Here is a 17,976-nt window from a genome sequence, read left to right on the forward strand (position 1 = left end):
CCACTGACTAATCTTCTCAGCAGTTTCACCACACACACACGTTTCAGACGCAACAAAATGTTTCTTTGTCCTCATTGTGTTTGCGTTTACTTTAATGCTGTGATCAGTCATCCAGTGTAATTAAGAGCAGGTGCACGTCAGCTTGACTTTCCCCTCTTACAGAAAAAAAAAAAAAAAGACAAAAAGCAGGAGCCAGTGTTTTGCTGCCAAGTGATGGAAATATAAAATCAGAAACAGAGACATTTGTACTGTGAAATGAAACTTTATTTGAAAAGGACTTTCTTCTATTTGCCCTGCAGCAGAGAAACAGATACAGATGGAGATGCCTGATGGCGAATCAATAAGTCTCTTAAAGAGGTGGGATCATTTAAGTTGTGAATTATTCCGGGAGTGACTCACACAAATAAGACTTAAATAGCAAGTGATTTTTCAAATGGGTAGTAATGAAAGAATGATGGAAAAGGTGGATCCACATGTTGTTAGCACTCTTTCTTGCTTTATTAAACTCAGGGGCTGCCAAAAGAATCAGTAAATGAAAAAGAAAAAGTCAGCATGGAGATGATAGTATAATGTGAATGGATTGGATATCATGTTTCCTGGCAGATCTAATATACTCACAGCTGGAATTGACATAATGCCGGTCAATAAATTATTTCCATAGTTTGACATGGCTTTCACAAACAAATGCAGTTTTGTTGGACACAAATGGATGTTTATTTGTTGTAAACATTGGTGCATATGTTGTTATATTATCTTAATCAGCTGATTGATTCAGCTATCCCCAGTTCAGCTTTGAAAGTTTGCATCACACAATAAAAATTGAGTTCCTTCAATACCAACTGATAAATTATAATCTGCGTTTAGATTTGCGGTTTATCTAGACTCACTCACAAGAATAATAACAGGGTCAGATAGTGTAAACGTATTGTAGTTTAAGCATTACGTCATTATCACCAAACCGAGTGTGACCAAAACAACTCCCCTCATTTCACTTTCATTTGTTCTTTTAATTCATTGTCATTTGTTGTCATCTCCATCAAAGAAGCTGGGCTTTCAACGGAGTCTGTCTGTTTGCAAAATAATCTGCAGGATTATTAAATGTATGTCTCTGTCACAACTTTAAATCAGGATACGTAGCCGTTTGGAAGGACCATTCAGCCTCCATCAGAGAGGAAGCTGAAGGCCTCACTGAAACACTTACAGCACTGATCCCAAAAAGTGGAATGATACAGAGCAAACCAAACCCAAATGGATCCAAAAATCCTCAGGAACTGATGACACACCTGTCTTTGTGCTCTATGACAACAAGTGGCACTGTCTCACAAAGATAAATCGTGACTCTGCTACACTTTATTTTATTTAATCTGTGAAAGGGAAGAGCCAAAGTATCTTTCAACAAAGATGAAGTTCAGCTGTTCATCTTTCCACAATGAGCATGGTGGCACCAAGACGTGTATTGACATTGAATTGAAGAGATGAGAAATAAAGTGAGAAGGCACTGCACTGTTTACTGTTCACTTCATAAGTCTATAAAGAATAAATGGCTGGGTGCTCTACTAGTCATGTCTGCGAACTTAATTAACGTGTTAATTCATAAACAATTTAATTAGCTAATTGGGAAGGTCAAGAATGGCCATTATGAATTATCAGTTAACTGCATTTTCAGAGGTGATGAATACTCTGATAACGTAACCTCCCCGATGAGGGCAAGCACGATTGTTTAGAGTTAGAAGATTCCAAGAGTCAGAGACTCTCCAACTTATTTGCACTGTTCACAACGGTTAACTAACAATGATGAGACTTTTTTTTTTTTTTTTTTTTTTTATACAATAGTACAGTGATACATAAACGCTCGTATAACTGCAAAAGAAGACAGGAGGTAAGTCTGCATTAGCTGAAGAGTCAGAAGGGTTATGGAGATCTTCATCAGAAGGGAATCGCACAACTAGAAAGTAAGACCTGGATCAGTTAGAGCTGCTTTGTTGTGAATAGATGAAGTTAAGCTTGAGAACGTAAGCGTCTCAGTTTCTCTCCTCATGATTAATTGATCTCATCTCAGCTTGAACGTACACAGGTTAGACACTGACGGCCGATATTTACCGTACAAAAGCTCATGGTGGATAAGCTATCCCTGATGTTTCACCACCATCAATGGTTCTCAGCCTGAGGGTTAAACCCCCCCCCCCCCCCCTCCAGGAGTAAAAAAATGAAAGTTGAAAAAAATAATCATTCATTCATCCATCCATCTTCTACTGCATGTCTGTTTCCAGGTTGCGGGGGGTGCTGGAGCCAATCCCAGCTCACACTGGGTGAGGGCGGGGTCACCCTGGACAGGTCGCCAGTCCATCACAGAACCAACACACAGAGACAGACAGAGACCAACAACCACTCACACTCAGACGGACAATTTAGAGTCACCAGTTAACCAAAGCATCGCACTCTCTCTCGCGGAGAATATGCAAACTCCACGCAGAAAGGCCCCAGGCCCGTGAACCAAACTTGTGACCTTCTTGTTGTGAGGCAACAGTGCCAACTACAATTTCGCCGTGCTGCAGAGTAAAAATAAAAATTGTCATGGAGTTGCTAAAATCTACATTTTTGAGAATGTTTTTCCCATTAAATCTCCCGTGCAAATGACAAAATGTAGAAAGAGATTGAGAAGAGGTAGACTGATCATCTACAGCAAAGCAGCTGAGTCTGAGGAAGCATGTAAACCCACGGCACCGGCAGCTTCGACAAGCGTCACCAGCCATGTGAATGCAGAAGATTACGACCAAATTCTGGCAATTAAACCAGAATCATCTATAAACTGTACAAATGAAATGGAAGCTATCATGTTATCAGTTAGCTTTCAGATAAGTTCCCATAGAAACACGATTGTCATCGCTACTTGTGCAGACCCAAGGCCCTGTTCTCATGTCGCAGTGTGAAGAGGAAATTAAAATACACAGCTACATAAATCGTGCAGAAAATGACAGTCCCATGATGAGCAGCGGCTGCCTGTTCATAAAATCGTTCCACACATCAGTTACAACACCAGAATGGACAATGGTGGATCAAATCCCAACACGAAGGCAAGGGAGAAACACCTAATCCAGCCTTTGATTGTACGAAAAGAAACAAACAAGACCGACTTGGCCTCTGTGTTGAGACACCTTAGAAACCACAGCTTCACAGTAAGGAATGCAGTAAAACCCTGCCAAATTGATTTAACCTGGCTGGAATCTGTCACTTCACCATACACAGCTGTTAACACAGACGCACTGTTTTCATGAGTCTTTGAAGTGTATTTACTTTCTAAACCGATCTGATCATTTTAAGGAAAGGCCTCGTCTGCGATAATGAGAACCAAAGAAGGATTTTGCTGGTGCCTGAACATTAGCTCTTCAGTTCTCTGCCATGTCCAGAGGGAACCAGCATGTTTTACTGGGCAGAGCGAGAGTGTGTGAAAGGACAAGACAACACAGGACCTCCAGCACAAGAATGCATGTGATATCTATTACATCCTTCCTCTTGTCAAGGTCACCAGAGAGGACCATTATGGCTACATGGATGTACAAACGTGTGCACATTCAGGTGGTGGAGTGCAGTGGCAGGTACTCTCCCATGTTCGTGTGTTTCAGTGTGTGTGTAGGCAAGCTTGTCCTCATACACATACAGTACAGGCCAAAAGTTTGGACACACTTTCCTATTCATTTGAATGACAAGGTGTGTCCAAACTTTTGGCTTGTACTGTATAACATAGTGCGCCACACTTCACATTTTACTGCTGCTGATCGCAAAGGCAAAAAATAATTCTGTTTATTGAGGAAGACCTTGCAGTATGTCATTGGCAAACCAAATATAGTTCAGATATTCACGTCTGGAATTCCATATTGGGTATTTGAGCTCATGTCTTATATGCTTCTTGAAGTGTGACACAATTGCTGTTCCAATAAAAATGAAATAAACACCTTACTCTGAAATCTTGTGACAATAAAGCTTTAATGCTTGAAAGCGAGACAAGAAAAAGATCCCATTCCATTCTCGGTGGCTGGTCAGAGCTCTTCTCACTCAAAAGATCCATCTGTTGTCACCAAAATATCCTGGGAACTTTGATCTTTGACCTTTGATGCATCAATCTGGTCGCTCACACTATCAAGTTACTTGCAAATACTGTAGGTACAGTACATTTTGTCCACAGACGCACAGATTCTTGCGGATACATAGTTGTATAATTCTGACTCATCGCGTTACCTGAGTTTTATATGAGACAGTTTAACCCTTTGACAGTAACGTAGCTCCATGACGAACACTGGATGAAAGGACATAATCAAGAACTGCTTAAAAAACATTTTTAGTGGTACTTGTGGCTGTATTTACAGTCATATAAGAGTCTGCATGACAGGGACAAATATATTAACAGCCGTTCTTGTGAAACTGCGACCATGGGAACACATTCTCAGGGTCAGCCCCGAGTTCATATATGCTTTTTATATACACTATCAGTCGAAAGTTTGGACACATTCATGAGAAAGTGAGTCCAAACTTTTGACTGGCAGTGTGTAGCAGTGTTCCTCACTACAATACCTGTTCGTTTATATAATGAACCATGAACATATTGTAAAATCTGCAAAAAAGAAAGAAGGAATGTTATTTTTGGCTGGGCTGCAACAGCCGGGCCAAGCCTCTGAACTGTCTGTTACTGACAGACTGACTGAGTGATATGGATACACTGTTGCTTGGTTGGCTGAGTGATTGAGTTTCCCGGTCAGATTTGGTGTGAACATGCAGCGCTGCCAACTTAGTGTCTTTGTCATGAAATGTCTGAAGCTGAGAGTTGTTAATGTCAGTGCTGAGCTATGGGTACTCTACAGTAGTGCATGCCCATATTCCCATTTCTTTAACAGTGGAAAAAATCCACCACCAGGGAGATGCTTTAAGGGTTGTTATTTAAGTCTTATAATTAATTGTGGGACTGTTGTGGGGTTAACATGCTGTAAACGAATTGCAGCACCATCTCCGAATCCCTCGAAAAGCTCTGTGCACTTGCTATTTGGCAGATTGCTGTGATCACACAGTATTTCACACAGAGTGAGAGCGATGAGAGTTCGCCTGTATGTTGCCACTGACCAGTGAGTCTAGTCTCAGGAGCTCTGTGGGCCCTGAAGGCCTGAATGAATCAATGAGCAGCACACAAAGAAAGAAGCAATAGCACAAAAACATGTTCATCTTGGATACTGTAAGGCCGCTTCTATTCAGAGCCTCATTTACATTCAAAAGATGACGCATTTTAGTGTTATGAAACAGAATATGTCCGAAAGAAAGCGCCAGCTTTTTCCCAACATGCAAAGTACGTCTTCAGAACACACAAACTTGCTTGTTGGTAGGAATTATGGTGTATTTGCTTTTTTAGACAAAGTGGGCGCTGGATGGGGAAAATGACAACTGGGGAGGTCTGAAACAAAGCAAAGACACGTGTTTGACTCTCTGCTCAATATTGGACAGGGCCCATAGACTTAATGAGTGCATTTCAGTGAATATTTCACACCTGCGATCTGACAATGTCACTGAGAACAGCTTTCATGTAAATTTGGCTTTAAAATACCTTTTGTGTGGGCACAGACAGGAGAGTAAGATATCAGAAAAAGGGCTGAATGTTTTGACCCTGCCGTATTATACAAGAAAGACCTTTTGATTCTACATGTTTTTGGTCTTGATCATCCCAAGTTTACTTCCACAACAGTTTTACATTGTGAGAGAAAAACAAAATCTGTGGAACAGACCTCCAAACTCATCATTGGGTATTTATACTGTTTAAAGGATTTTATTAAAGAATACAATACTGTTTTTATGTGGTGAAAGATAGGGTGACAAAATCATGCCATAAAATGTCAGCTATAAAAAGAAAAGTTCTACCTATAGATATAAGAGAAAATCTAAAGATGCAAAAACTACATGCAATAAGATTGTTGCAGATGGAGCTCTGAACTCTTAGAAGGTGAGGTGATATGGATCACTGTCACACCAAATGTATGCCTACGAGATACATGTTTTTCTTCTAATCAAAGTTATGGAAATTAAGATGAAGTCCCGGGGGTTGGATTTCATGATGAAAAAAAAACCCATGGATTTTGGATTTTGGATTTTAAGGGGAGCCCAAATCATCATGATAGATATTTAAATAAATAACTAAAAAGTTGGCAGTGAGGAGTCTGTTGAATGAATGTTGACCAATTGACCCAATTAGATTTTTTTTTTTTTTGGTAAGGACAGTATCAAAGTCATTTATCAGGTGCACTTTGGCACGGACGTGCACTCTCACCTCTGGTAGCTGAATGTCTTTGACATTTAACCCTTGCTGATTTTTGTTTTGGTGGTGCACCGTGTGTCTGCGAGCGTGTGTCCATGTGACAGGCCGTCCGCTGTTGTCCGGCCTCCTCCTTTCACTCCATTGCAGTTGCATGGATCGTGTTACTGGCTGCTCTCCCCGCACCGCTGAGCCCACCGCCTCTGCACCAATCACAGCCTGCCTCTACCTCCGCACACATGCATGCACGGACGCTGACACACACACACACACACACACACACGCTCCGGTTCTCCGTAGCCTTCACATGCGTCCCCACCGACTTCGCGTAGCGCTGGCTGCGCCAAGGTGAGCATGGTCGTTCCGACACCTTCTGAACGTCTTACCGCCTGACTGACCCGGAGTCGGGGAGGGAGAGAGAGGGAGACCATCTTTCCTCTCTCACAACCCATCTTCCCTTCGCCTGGAGGAGACCGCAGCGCCAGCCGTTTGTTTTGGCATCATTCTTTCTTTCCACCCCTTCTCCTCCTCCTCCTGTTCTCCCTGCACCCCCTCCCCGGTACTGAAGGAAGGAGGAACCGGGGAAGAGCCCGGTCGTGATTTTGTGGGAATACATTTTTTTCCCTGCTGGGTGTTGGTAGCGCGCAGTTGGTGCGCGCTTCTGTAAATTCCGGTGAATGGTGGATTTGGCAAACATGGAGACCGTGGAGAAGGAATGCGGGGCCCTCGGGGGTTTATTCCAGGCGATTGTCAACGACATGAAGGTAAATAAAAGCCTTTTTTTTTCTGTTTCACCGGGTCGCGGTCAAACACATGGGCTGCTTCTCTGAGAATGATCCTGCAGACTAATCATACCGAAGCTGGTGTCCGGTTCGGAATTAGGAGATTCCTGCTTGAGCTAGAATGGGCTGATGGTTAGTAATGGTGCTCAGTAGCTGATGGTTCCGTATAGGAGACAGTGCAGCGGCTGGATGGGTTGATGGTGCGAAATCCACCCCCCCCCCCCCGTCCACACACACACACACACACACACACAGTACTGCCTGCGCATGTAGACGTGAATGCACCCATTATCGGACCGAGCTTCACCTCCTCTTCCTCAGCAACAACAATCACCAGCTCGCCTCCTCACCACAAAAACTTCCAGTCCACTGTGTTCTTTCATGCTTATCAAAGAGCGTGTAGAAAAACAAAGAAACAAACAAAAAACACCGATGTGGTGATAAAATCACAGAATGTGGGTTTGGCATTAGGACTGTGGGGCAATCTGTTAAAAGCGCCGTGTATCTGAACGGTGCCATAGGAAGTCCATTCATTCTCCTTTATGGGGCAAAGCGGGACCTCCAAAGGACGGGCTCGGTCTGTGTCCTGTAGGTGGGGTAGGCAACAATAGATTGGACACATTCCGTCACATGCACGTGTGCACCTGGGTTGACGGTTGCTTGAGAGGCTTCACCATCATCACGACCAACACCAACGTCGTCGTCTCCAGCAGCTGCATGTTCAGCATCGCGATAGAGCTCTCGCCTTTTCTCGTGGCCGCCGCGCGTCTCCTCCAGAGTGCAGCGTCATTGATTTTCTGTCAGGCTGATCCGCAAGGAAAACATGAAGGCATGAGAACCCGAGCAGCCGTCACTCACACAGCCTTCCTGTCTGTCTGCCCTTCTGCCTGACTGACTGACTGTCTGTCTATCTGCCTGCTCGCCTGTCTCTCTGTCTGTCTCCCTGTCTGTCTGTACATCTGGCCACCTGTCTCTCTGTCCATCTGTCTGCCTATCTGTCTATACAGCTGACTGTCACTCTCCATCTCCCTGTCTGTGTTTCTGTGTGTCTGTCTATCTGGCTGCCTGTTTCCCTGTCCATCACTGACTGCAGCTCGAGGACCTCTTCACGGCACCTTGGTGGTTCAGCATCCACCCATGCTAACTGGTGCAGCGGTGAGATGCTGTGGATGAAGGCGTCCATCAGTTGGTTCATGATCCAGTCTGTCAATATGTCCGCCAACCGGGGACCCATAGAGCTCTGCCTGCCCCGTCTCCTCCTCCCCTCTTTGTTTCTCTAATGTTCAATATTTCCATCTGTGTAATGTACATAAACCTTTAGTCCAGCGGAGGAGGGCACACATTTTTATTTTTAAAGATGAAGCACATTTTATTTAGACTTTATTTACACACTACCATGGTAGAGGTCGCAGCCAATGCCGCACTCCCACTGTGCACTAAAGAGATTATCGGCTTTCTGTTGTTGTAGAGAGACATGTGGGAGTAAGAGAAAGCGAGACACAAGAATTATTCAGGATACTAATGTAGCACACAATACAGAGAACAAAAGACTATTCCCATTGTAAAATACGCTGCAGAATATGGAAGATATGTCTACCTTTAATTGAAGGGTTATCTTATTCAAAGCATTTTCTTCTAATTAACTAATAATATGTGGGGAGTAATTACAACAGATTTTTCTGATTCATGGAGAAAGTTGAAACAGCAGATGCTATATATCCCTAACTGTTGGCTTTAAAAGCATGGTATCCTACATTTCCCATAATCCATGCTCATTCAGAATCTTCCGGGAGCTGTATTATGCGCCCAGCATGCAGATCACAAACCAAGGCATTTTCAAGTATATTCTGCTAATGGGAAATCATTGTTTTGCCAAATACAACCATTTTGAGATGATAACGTGAAAATGCTCATCCCTCTGAAAACCCATTTTGGTCTCGTTGCATAGCAACATCAGCACCTATGACACAGCATCTGTATTGCTCCTTAACAGTTCAGGATGGAGAGCAATTTTACTTTTGGCACAGAAAATGACATCTCAACTCCTGACTGTGAAATAACCCCTTAACCTACAGAGATGGCCCGGTATTATAGGCATGTTTTCTCATGAAGACACAGCTACAGGCTACAGAGCAGCATTCTTTAAAGAAGTCCTTGACTTTCCCACAACTGGCTGTAAGCATAGTTACGGTCAAGCCTCAATACGTGCAATGAGCAACGGAGTCAAGAACAAATATGAACCAAGCCTCAAGAGTGAGTTCACATTGATAGTGAAACACGAACACCCACAGTGGAGAATAAAAGTGAGCAATCAGTGTTCAAAGTATACCACTTTAAAGACTTCTCCCTGCTCGCCCTTCTCTTACACTGGCTCTGTTTTCATCTATTATTAATCTAGTTTCTAATGGTCCTCCTGTTTATGTTATCCAGCTCTCCCTGAAATATATGGGTCACTACAGCCTGGACCAAAAAAAAAAAAAAAAAACCCCACTCCATTGCCCCAGCCTAGAGTGGATGGATTCCTCAGTCCCCACGGAGGCAGTGAATGAATTTCAGCAAGTGGATGAGAATCACTGTGTTGTCAGGCCTGAAACTCACAGTGACAGGAAACAATGTGGCTTTAATCGGTGTTGAATGCTCACCAAAGAAGAAGCCGTTTGTCAGAAAAATGGAATGGATTCATTACTTTTCTACATTGGCTAGTTGCGATCAGGCTGGTTATGACAGCTGGTTTTATCAAGTAGATGCAATTAAACAGTTGGTGGAGAGCAGACATCTTAAAAACCCCAATGCATGATATGTGCACTGCAAAATGTCTGTATAGTTTGGCAGATGCGTATCCAAAACCTGTCTGTGATGTGACTGCGTAAAGTCATAGAAACTGTGTGTACTTCTGTTTCATGTCAAAAATGACTGTGAAAATGTTATGATCTGGATTTTACCCAGTGTTTAAATTTCAAAGAATAGACCAATAAAAAGAAATAGTTTCATTTTCTGGTATTTGTGCAATTCCAGTTGGTCACAGTAAAGTGTGACTGTCACCATCATACTGTCCTTTATTTTGTAGGCTAACCTATCTATGATCTAATTATGAAGTCTATTTTAAACTTTCAAACGTTTAAAGAGGCGTTCTTGTTATTGAAGTTGAGTTTTGAAGCTCCAGTTGCAATTATCGCTAAACCTTAAAACCATACTGAGAGGAGTGTAGAGGCCTTAGTTTCCTTGATATTAAAGGAAGGAAGGGCAAGTGTCTTGAGATAATATAGATATAATGATTAGGTGGTGTACAAATAAAATTGAGTTGAATTGGCTCTGGTTCCTGCAGTTTTGATTTTTCACATTCATCTTTGGTCATGGGCCTGATACTCGGTGCTTTTAGATGTCATGCGTGCTCGTGAATTCCTTGCTTCGAAAGCACTTTTTCTTCCTCTTTCTCCAACATCTTCCTCTTCCCCATCCTGCGCCTCCTTTGGTCCTCCCTTCCTCTTTCTCTCCTCAGCAGATCCCCTGCCCAAGGCAGTCAGTGACTGGGCGTATGTCTGCTCCGTGTCATCGGTGGATGAAACATGCAAGCTGGCATTGGTCCCTTTCGTGTTTCACTGAAATGCTTAAAATGAGGATGCTTGGCTTTTGAGATAGATATATGAAACCTCTGCATATGCTTCGACAGCAAATGGTGTATATATACATATGTGTGTTTGGGTGTGTGTGTGTGAGTGCGCATTATGTAGTTGTCTGGCAATGTGTAGCGCTGGAGGCTATGTCTCGTTACTTTCTAGTGAATTGCACACACAGGTCATGGAGGGGTAACATGATAAGACACAGAGGTCATCTTCATGCTCAATTGGTTACAGACCAGTGGATACTAGTAATATGTTATAATAATAATAATAATAATAATAATAATAATAATAATAATAATAATAATAATAATAATAATAATAATAATAAAGTAATAATAATAAATCAAATTTATATTGCACTTTTCACTGTACACAAAAATGCTTTTCATTGGGACACACACAAAAAGAAAAGTAAATACAAAAAACGGACAGATACACATCGGAGGTGGGGAGTGTAGGAGGATGGTCAGGTGTCACAGGTGGTCTTAAAGAGGCGGAGGCGGAGGCAGAGGCGGCGATGAAGGGTATCAGTGAGGTATGGTCAAGATTGTTCAAAGCTCTGTAGGTGATCTTGTAGGAAGATCTTGAAGTTGATGCGTTGCTGTTTGGGGAGCCAGTGAAGGTGATGGAGGATGGGAGTGATGCGTCCTCTCCTTCTCTGGAGCAGGACTGGGTGAGCAGCTGAGTTCTGAACTTATTGTAGTTTTTGGAGGACAGTAGAAGGGAGGCCATGAAGGATGCTGTTGCAGTAGTCTAGTCTGGAGGCGGTGAAGGTGTGGTTGAATGTCTCAGTGGCTGGGGAGGAAAGGGTGGGGCGGAGGCCTGCAATGCGAAGGAGGAGGAAAAAAGATGTTCTGGTGGCGTGGTTGATGTGCGACTTGAATGACAGGAGAGGGTCCATGATGATGTGGTTTCGTGCTGGGGGGTTACTGAGTGACCATCAATGTAGAGTGAGAAGTTTTGCGAGGAGGGATTTATTGACATATACAAATCATATCTATATTTTCTTACATCGAGGGGATTCAGTCATTCATTTGTTTTGACCATAACCAAAATTACTTTGTGCTCTAGAAGTTTATCTCTTTAACAGTCATCCAGATTGACAGGATATTTCATTCACACAGTAAAGCTCCCAAACATTTGGTGATTGAATCTTCTTCAAATGTGAAAATGTATTTCTTCTTATTATACAGGAGTCAAAGCTACTAAAATATGAGCTATAAAAAAAAGGAAACCAAATCAACAATGATAATAAAATTCATATACTACTTTATTATTACTATATTATATCGTGCACATCTTGATGTCCATATACTATGTATGAATACATTTGGTAAAGTAGTAAAATTATGTAAAGATCTCAATGTAACATTAGCACCAGTTTATGTTTGAGTCATAAATCAGCCTGATCAAAATATCAGCTGATATTAGCTCACTGAAATGTGGAAAGTGTTATGAATGCTTATCATTCATTGATTCACAGCTTGCCATAAAAATAGGGAGTGCAAGCATTTAAATGGTTCCATGGACAAGCATCAGACATAAATTGAGGCCTTATTTTTTCTTTGAAGAACATGTTTTTCTCTTCAGCCATGCAGAGCCAAATCTCAGATCTCAGAGAAAGATCCTCAGCTCGGTTACAGTGGGTAGCAGGAAGAGACTGCAGCTTTTGTTGGCCAACCACATCTGCTTTGCTTATATTTTCTTTCCATGACCATGCTTCACACCACAGTGTGTGTAGAGTATTATTTAACACACAACCTCACATGTATGTGGGTTATCCCGCTCTTTCCACTGTGAAAAAATTCATCTTGAAAAGGCTTTAACTTTTTATGCTTTTGAAATAAAAATATGCATCACTGTGCCATAATCGTTAGCGCTGTTGGCCCACAACAAGAAGGCTGTGGGTTCGGTTCCCTGGGGCCATTCTGTGTGGAGACAGGATACCCCGGTTTCCTACCGCCGTCTAAAAACATGCATGTTTGGGTTAATTGGTGACTCTGTGCAGGGTGTTTGCCACCCTCGGCCAACGTGAGCTGGGATTGGCTCCAGCACCCCGCGTGACCTGGAAACAGATGACCGGTAGGAGATGAATGAATGAAACTGATAGCAAAAGTGTGACCTACAATTATAGCTGGATTGAGGTGACCTGGAAGTGATTTTGAAGAGTTGGCTGCTCTGCCATAGCCATCGTGGCTGCTTGCGTGGAACCCAGACTTTGGTTTTATAACTGTGGTAAGAGGAGGCAGTCCCCATCAGCAGCTTTAGCACTGCCAGCCTTTTGGGTGTCTTACTTGAAGGCTGACCTAAAGCTAGTTCTTTCACTGGTGGTTTAGCTAGCGATGAAGCTAAGCTAAGAAACTAGGTATGGCCAATACCTGTCAATAACTCCCAGCTAAATGTATAAATTTGATTATTAGTGGACTTTCATGTGAAAAATTCTCCAAAATGAACAAACGTGCCAGATATGTCACCTGCTCCTCCGCTCAGACGCTAATCAGATGGCTAACAAGCAACTCAACTGTGACAGAAACCTGCCCTAACAGCCATTATTCTACAGAGTTACACAGAACTTTATGACTTCAAATTTGAATGGAAGAGATATATAGAAATTCACCACAGGCAGAGTAGTAACATTGGTGGAATTTAGCTATACAAATGGCAAATGCTTTTGTACCTGAATATATATAATTATTATTAAACATCTTAATTTTGTGCTGTTAAATGTGCGTCAAAGGGGATTTTCTTGTGTTCTGAGTCAGCCTCATTTGATGAACTAAAATGTTTGAGACTGCTTGTGTTGTGCCGTTTGGTTAAAAGTCGGGTATGCCTCTGGTGGTGTTTTAGCAGTTTTACCTAACCTTCCCTACAGATCCACTCCAACCCTAACCAACAGAACAGGAGTGTCATTGCATTACTATTGCAATCAATCCATATTTTATTAGTAGTTAGTCATATAATTGTTTTTTCAGTGACCTGATTAAGAATTTAGTTGATCATTTGGTGTCATCTTCGAGGTTCTTATGTTTTCCTTGCTCCACCATGCTGCAGTCATGCCTTTCAAGGACCCAATCATCAGCAGAAGCAATAATTCATGAGTCTAAATAAACACCATAATAATTCAATGAAAACCTCTATTTAAGAGCTGATGATTGAAAGAATGTTTAATTTGTATGTTTTCCTACAACTTGAAAAGAAAATTAAATCAGTACCAGAGAAGGAAATAGAGGAAGCTGAATGCACATTATGCGCTGGGGCTGGTGTTCCACCTTATTAAAGTGGCAAAATGGAAAAACGGCAACACCAGCAAATCCGGAGAAGTGGAAGTAAACTTGTCAGGATCCTCGCAACAGAGACTGGCCATTGTTGTCTCTCCCTTTAAAGGCCTGTGACAATTATGTCCTGTAAATCTGCTCTTTGTCAACTCTGAAGATCCTCTATAGAAGCATATCATTAGTCAAATCACGGGTATGTTTGTGTCTGTGTGGTCCACAGGACTTCTCACCATAGGGCTGTTGTCAAAAAACAGAGGCCCGGGATGCGTGTCAATAGAGAGGGGAAGGATACAACAGACACAGCTCTTATCCTCGTGACTGCTCTTTATCCATGAAGTCTTGATTCGATCTTCCATAGTGAGCAGTGGCAGAAGCTCAGCGATGAAGTGACTTCTGTCATGTGCTAGTGTGCCAACAGCAGTACCAGTAAAGATTCCCAGTTAACAGAAACATTAAAATACCTCAAGCCACGTCTCTTTAAATCTACCATTTTTGATTTGCATAAATTATGTTAGCTTTTATTGCTGAGTTGATCAGATTCTTGTCCAACAGTTCATTTAGTGCAAACCCACATAAACAAGGGCGTTTATGGAGTGTTTTCACTTATATAATAACATTGCGTCTGACAGTTTTCTACGGTTAGGCCTTGTCTTGCTTTTTTAAAGCACACACACACACAAAAAATGACTCATTAAGAAAATACTCCTTGAAGTTCAATCTCTGAGCAAAAATATTTATTGCAGCAACGTCTTTTGAAGTATGTTGGTTTCACTCTGACATTTGGTTGCCATCATGGCTGTGGCTCTGACCTCTTGGGTTTATATTCCTCCACCGAGGCTGAACTGAAGCATTTCCTTAGCAGACCTGAAAACCTGGAGATTCATGCGGCCTCCTTTCAGAAGAAGAGGTTTTTAAAGGAGGAGAAGTGAGTTATGTTTTGTACTGCAGCTTAGAGAGAATTACCCTCTTTTGACCTTGAAACTTGTAAACCAATGTAATTAAATATTCACTCAAAGTAAAGGGTGCCAGCGGAGTCACAGGACACGTAAAAGGAGCATCTCCCTCATTAGAGCTTGTTAAAATCTCTGAGGTCTTTTGGGCCCCGGGGCTCGTTAGGGCCGGTAGAGATGAATGGCGAGGACCAGCCATGGGAGGCGTGGAGACTGTTGGGAGTCGGCCAAGACAGCCTCTTTCACTGAACCCTTTGTCAGGCCTGTCAAAGCCTTCTCATCACACTCAGCTGTTCACTGTAAAACACACTGATCATTATGAACAGGCCAGAGACATACACAGACCATAACAATGACTGTGGCCAATCAATATTATCTTCTTCGTTTTAATAAGAAACTGCTTATAGAAAAGGTTCATGCTCTATATATTTCATCTTCATCTAGAAAGATTTGCTTACATTGGTATATATTGTGTGTGCGTATGTTATTGTGTATCAACATTTGCCTCCAAACTGAAAGGTCCAACAAGGGGAAATTTGGAGTATAGAAAATTACAATGCAGCATCTCTCTCCAGCCATAAAGATGCGCCGCCCCTCCTGTCAATGAGCACTGACAGCCTTTAGAGCTAAATGCATGCTGCCAGTGCTGAGGCGCCCCTATTCTTCCTGTCATGTAGCTGCATAGCTTTACATTACAATATTTTGGAATTATATGAATACATGAGGTACTATATGATGCAGGGATGATACATTTTTAAAATGGAATGAATGGGTTTGATTTGATTGTGGGGGATTTGATATGATTCGATTCGATACAATTTGATGGCATATGATGCTATCTGATAGCATTCCTAATTTAAAGTAGACAGTCATTTTACATTATGAATTATTATAAGCCGGTGCTATAAATGCGGTATCGCTTACCTTCAAATAGGTTTATCAAGGACGAGGGAACAAGTACTTTGGTACTTTTGTCACGCAAACAGAGCGCGATCTGATGTAACTATGCAAAATCTTGCGGGGGTTTAATCAGTGTGTGTGTGAGAGAGAGAGAGCTGCAGACACTGAGCAGATGGAGGATTCAGCAGCACAGCAACAACATAAAACCAATTCATAAATTTGTAATTGGGCCATCAGCTGGTTCATGCTAAAAATCACACCGATCCAGGGGTATGGTACTGATGCACTCCTATTTTTTTCCTGAACTGATTTTTCTAAATCTAAACTGATTTTTTTATTCACATTTAATATTTGCTACACCCCTGATTGTAGTGCAAGCATTACAGGCTAATTATACAGCAGGTCTATGTGTATCATAAATTCTTTCAAATTTGAAATATTCAGGGATTAAGAATTAAAATGACCATCAATTAAAATAAGCCATCAAGACTTGTGATTTCACAAAAAAATGGTCAATGCTCTTATCCACTATATTATTCAGCCAATTGGCTTATCCATCTGTCATTACTCGAGCTCCAGAGAATAGCCCAAGACATAATTTAGTGGTTTTTGGTACTTAAAGCTACAATCATATTCATATGGATATCAAACTCATTTCAAACTAAATAATGGATTGTAAAGTGTAAAGCATGGGACCTTTTAAAGTAGTGTGTCGGATCACATCCAATTTAACATTTAAGTCCAATATTCAGTTCCTTTCTGTCCGTTTTGATCTCCAGCCAATGTTGCACTGTGCCCACCACATATTTGCTAGCGTAGTCTGTTGTTGCTGGGCAGGTAGCTGCAAAATTTGCAGAAAACAACAGATTGAGACTCAGATTCGTTAAAGTGGTGAAAAAGAACCAAATACACTGAAGCTGCTGGTTGTAAAACCCAAGCCAAAGTGTAACTTTCATTTCAAGGTCAGCAGTAATGCTGTCAAAGCCACAATAACTTTGCTGCAGTTAACATATGTTAATAACTATTCGGTTATTGACTTGAATCAAATTGACTCACAGTCGTGATTTTTTTTCTCTGTAAAGACAAGTCCTTTGCTCCGTGTGTGCCTGCACACATACATCTATCACTCTGAAGACTGAGGCTTACAGTAACAGCAGCCATCACTTGGACTAAGTGATTTGATGGAGCAATACAGACAATAATGGGGAGAGGAAAGAAACAGCTAAGTGGCATCTTCATAAATATAAAAGCCTGGATGATTGACGTCTTCTGTGAAAATATGATCCAGTGAAATATAATGATTGACCCATCTTGGTCTTGTCTTTGATAGGTGTCCTGTATGCCCTGGGTATGAATGTTTCTTCATTTCGTGGTTGGTGCTTGATAATCTATGTTCACGTGTGAAACACTGCTTGGGCCTGAAAGCTACATATAGAGCAGAAAGAGGTTGTCTCAGATCAAAATCAGTTTACCTTCCATTGGTGCCACTACTCAGACAGCAAGAGAACAGTTGTATAATGCCATCTGTGGCTCTGGTGGAGGTTACTAAAGTCAGACAAAACAACCATAATGATGCCATTAGAGTCGTCTCATCTTGGGTATGTCTTCTGACTAAGAACAGAAAGACTTTGTTAAAAACAAGAGACTCGCTGCTTATGTTTGCTTACAATGCGCCCTTCTGTTAACAAAAATTGCTGCGAACAGGCTTTTTGCTGTGTTCATATGGAATATTCACTGCTAACCAGTTAGCTCCACCTGGTGTTTCCCTCCCACCAGGCAGGCCTCTACTCCCAAGGGGCAAATGCATCTCCAGCGTCTTGGACTGGAGGTGAAGCACTGGTCCATGACACAAACGCTGCAGAGCACAACAAACAGTTGGCTGGTCAGGACCAGTTGGACTTTTAAAACTCATTTTTCGAAAAATTGCACCTTTTAATCTGTCTGATTCACCCAAAGTCGATCACATGCCAAAGTACGATTTTCGACAATAGGAGCCAGTTCACTAATGGAGTATTTTTGTCAGTGCTGTATATATTGTTGCTGCATGACTTTCGTCTGGCTGTATGTTTGTGTTGACTCTAGTGGTGTATGTTTGAATTTTCATTGAAAGTTTCTGTTTAGATCTCTTTAGAACTATTTTACAAGTGTTTTTTTGTT

General features: G+C 41.8%; 1 protein-coding gene across 3 annotated transcripts in view; it reads left to right on the top strand.

Annotated features, from left to right (window-relative positions):
- Positions 1-6,584: 6,584 nt before the first annotated feature.
- mtss1lb (MTSS I-BAR domain containing 2b) overlaps positions 6,585-17,976 on the top strand; it is a 69,849-nt gene continuing 58,457 nt past the window's right edge. For all 3 annotated transcript variants that reach the window (XM_029499145.1, XM_029499147.1, XM_029499146.1), the window contains exon 1: positions 6,585-7,053. In XM_029499145.1, coding sequence (XP_029355005.1) covers positions 6,967-7,053 — 87 coding nt within the window. In that variant the 5' untranslated portion in view covers positions 6,585-6,966. The remainder of the gene's footprint in view (positions 7,054-17,976) is intronic.

This window comes from Echeneis naucrates, chromosome 3 (assembly GCF_900963305.1).
Source record: "Echeneis naucrates chromosome 3, fEcheNa1.1, whole genome shotgun sequence".
In the NCBI taxonomy this organism is placed as follows: Eukaryota; Metazoa; Chordata; class Actinopteri; order Carangiformes; family Echeneidae; genus Echeneis; species Echeneis naucrates.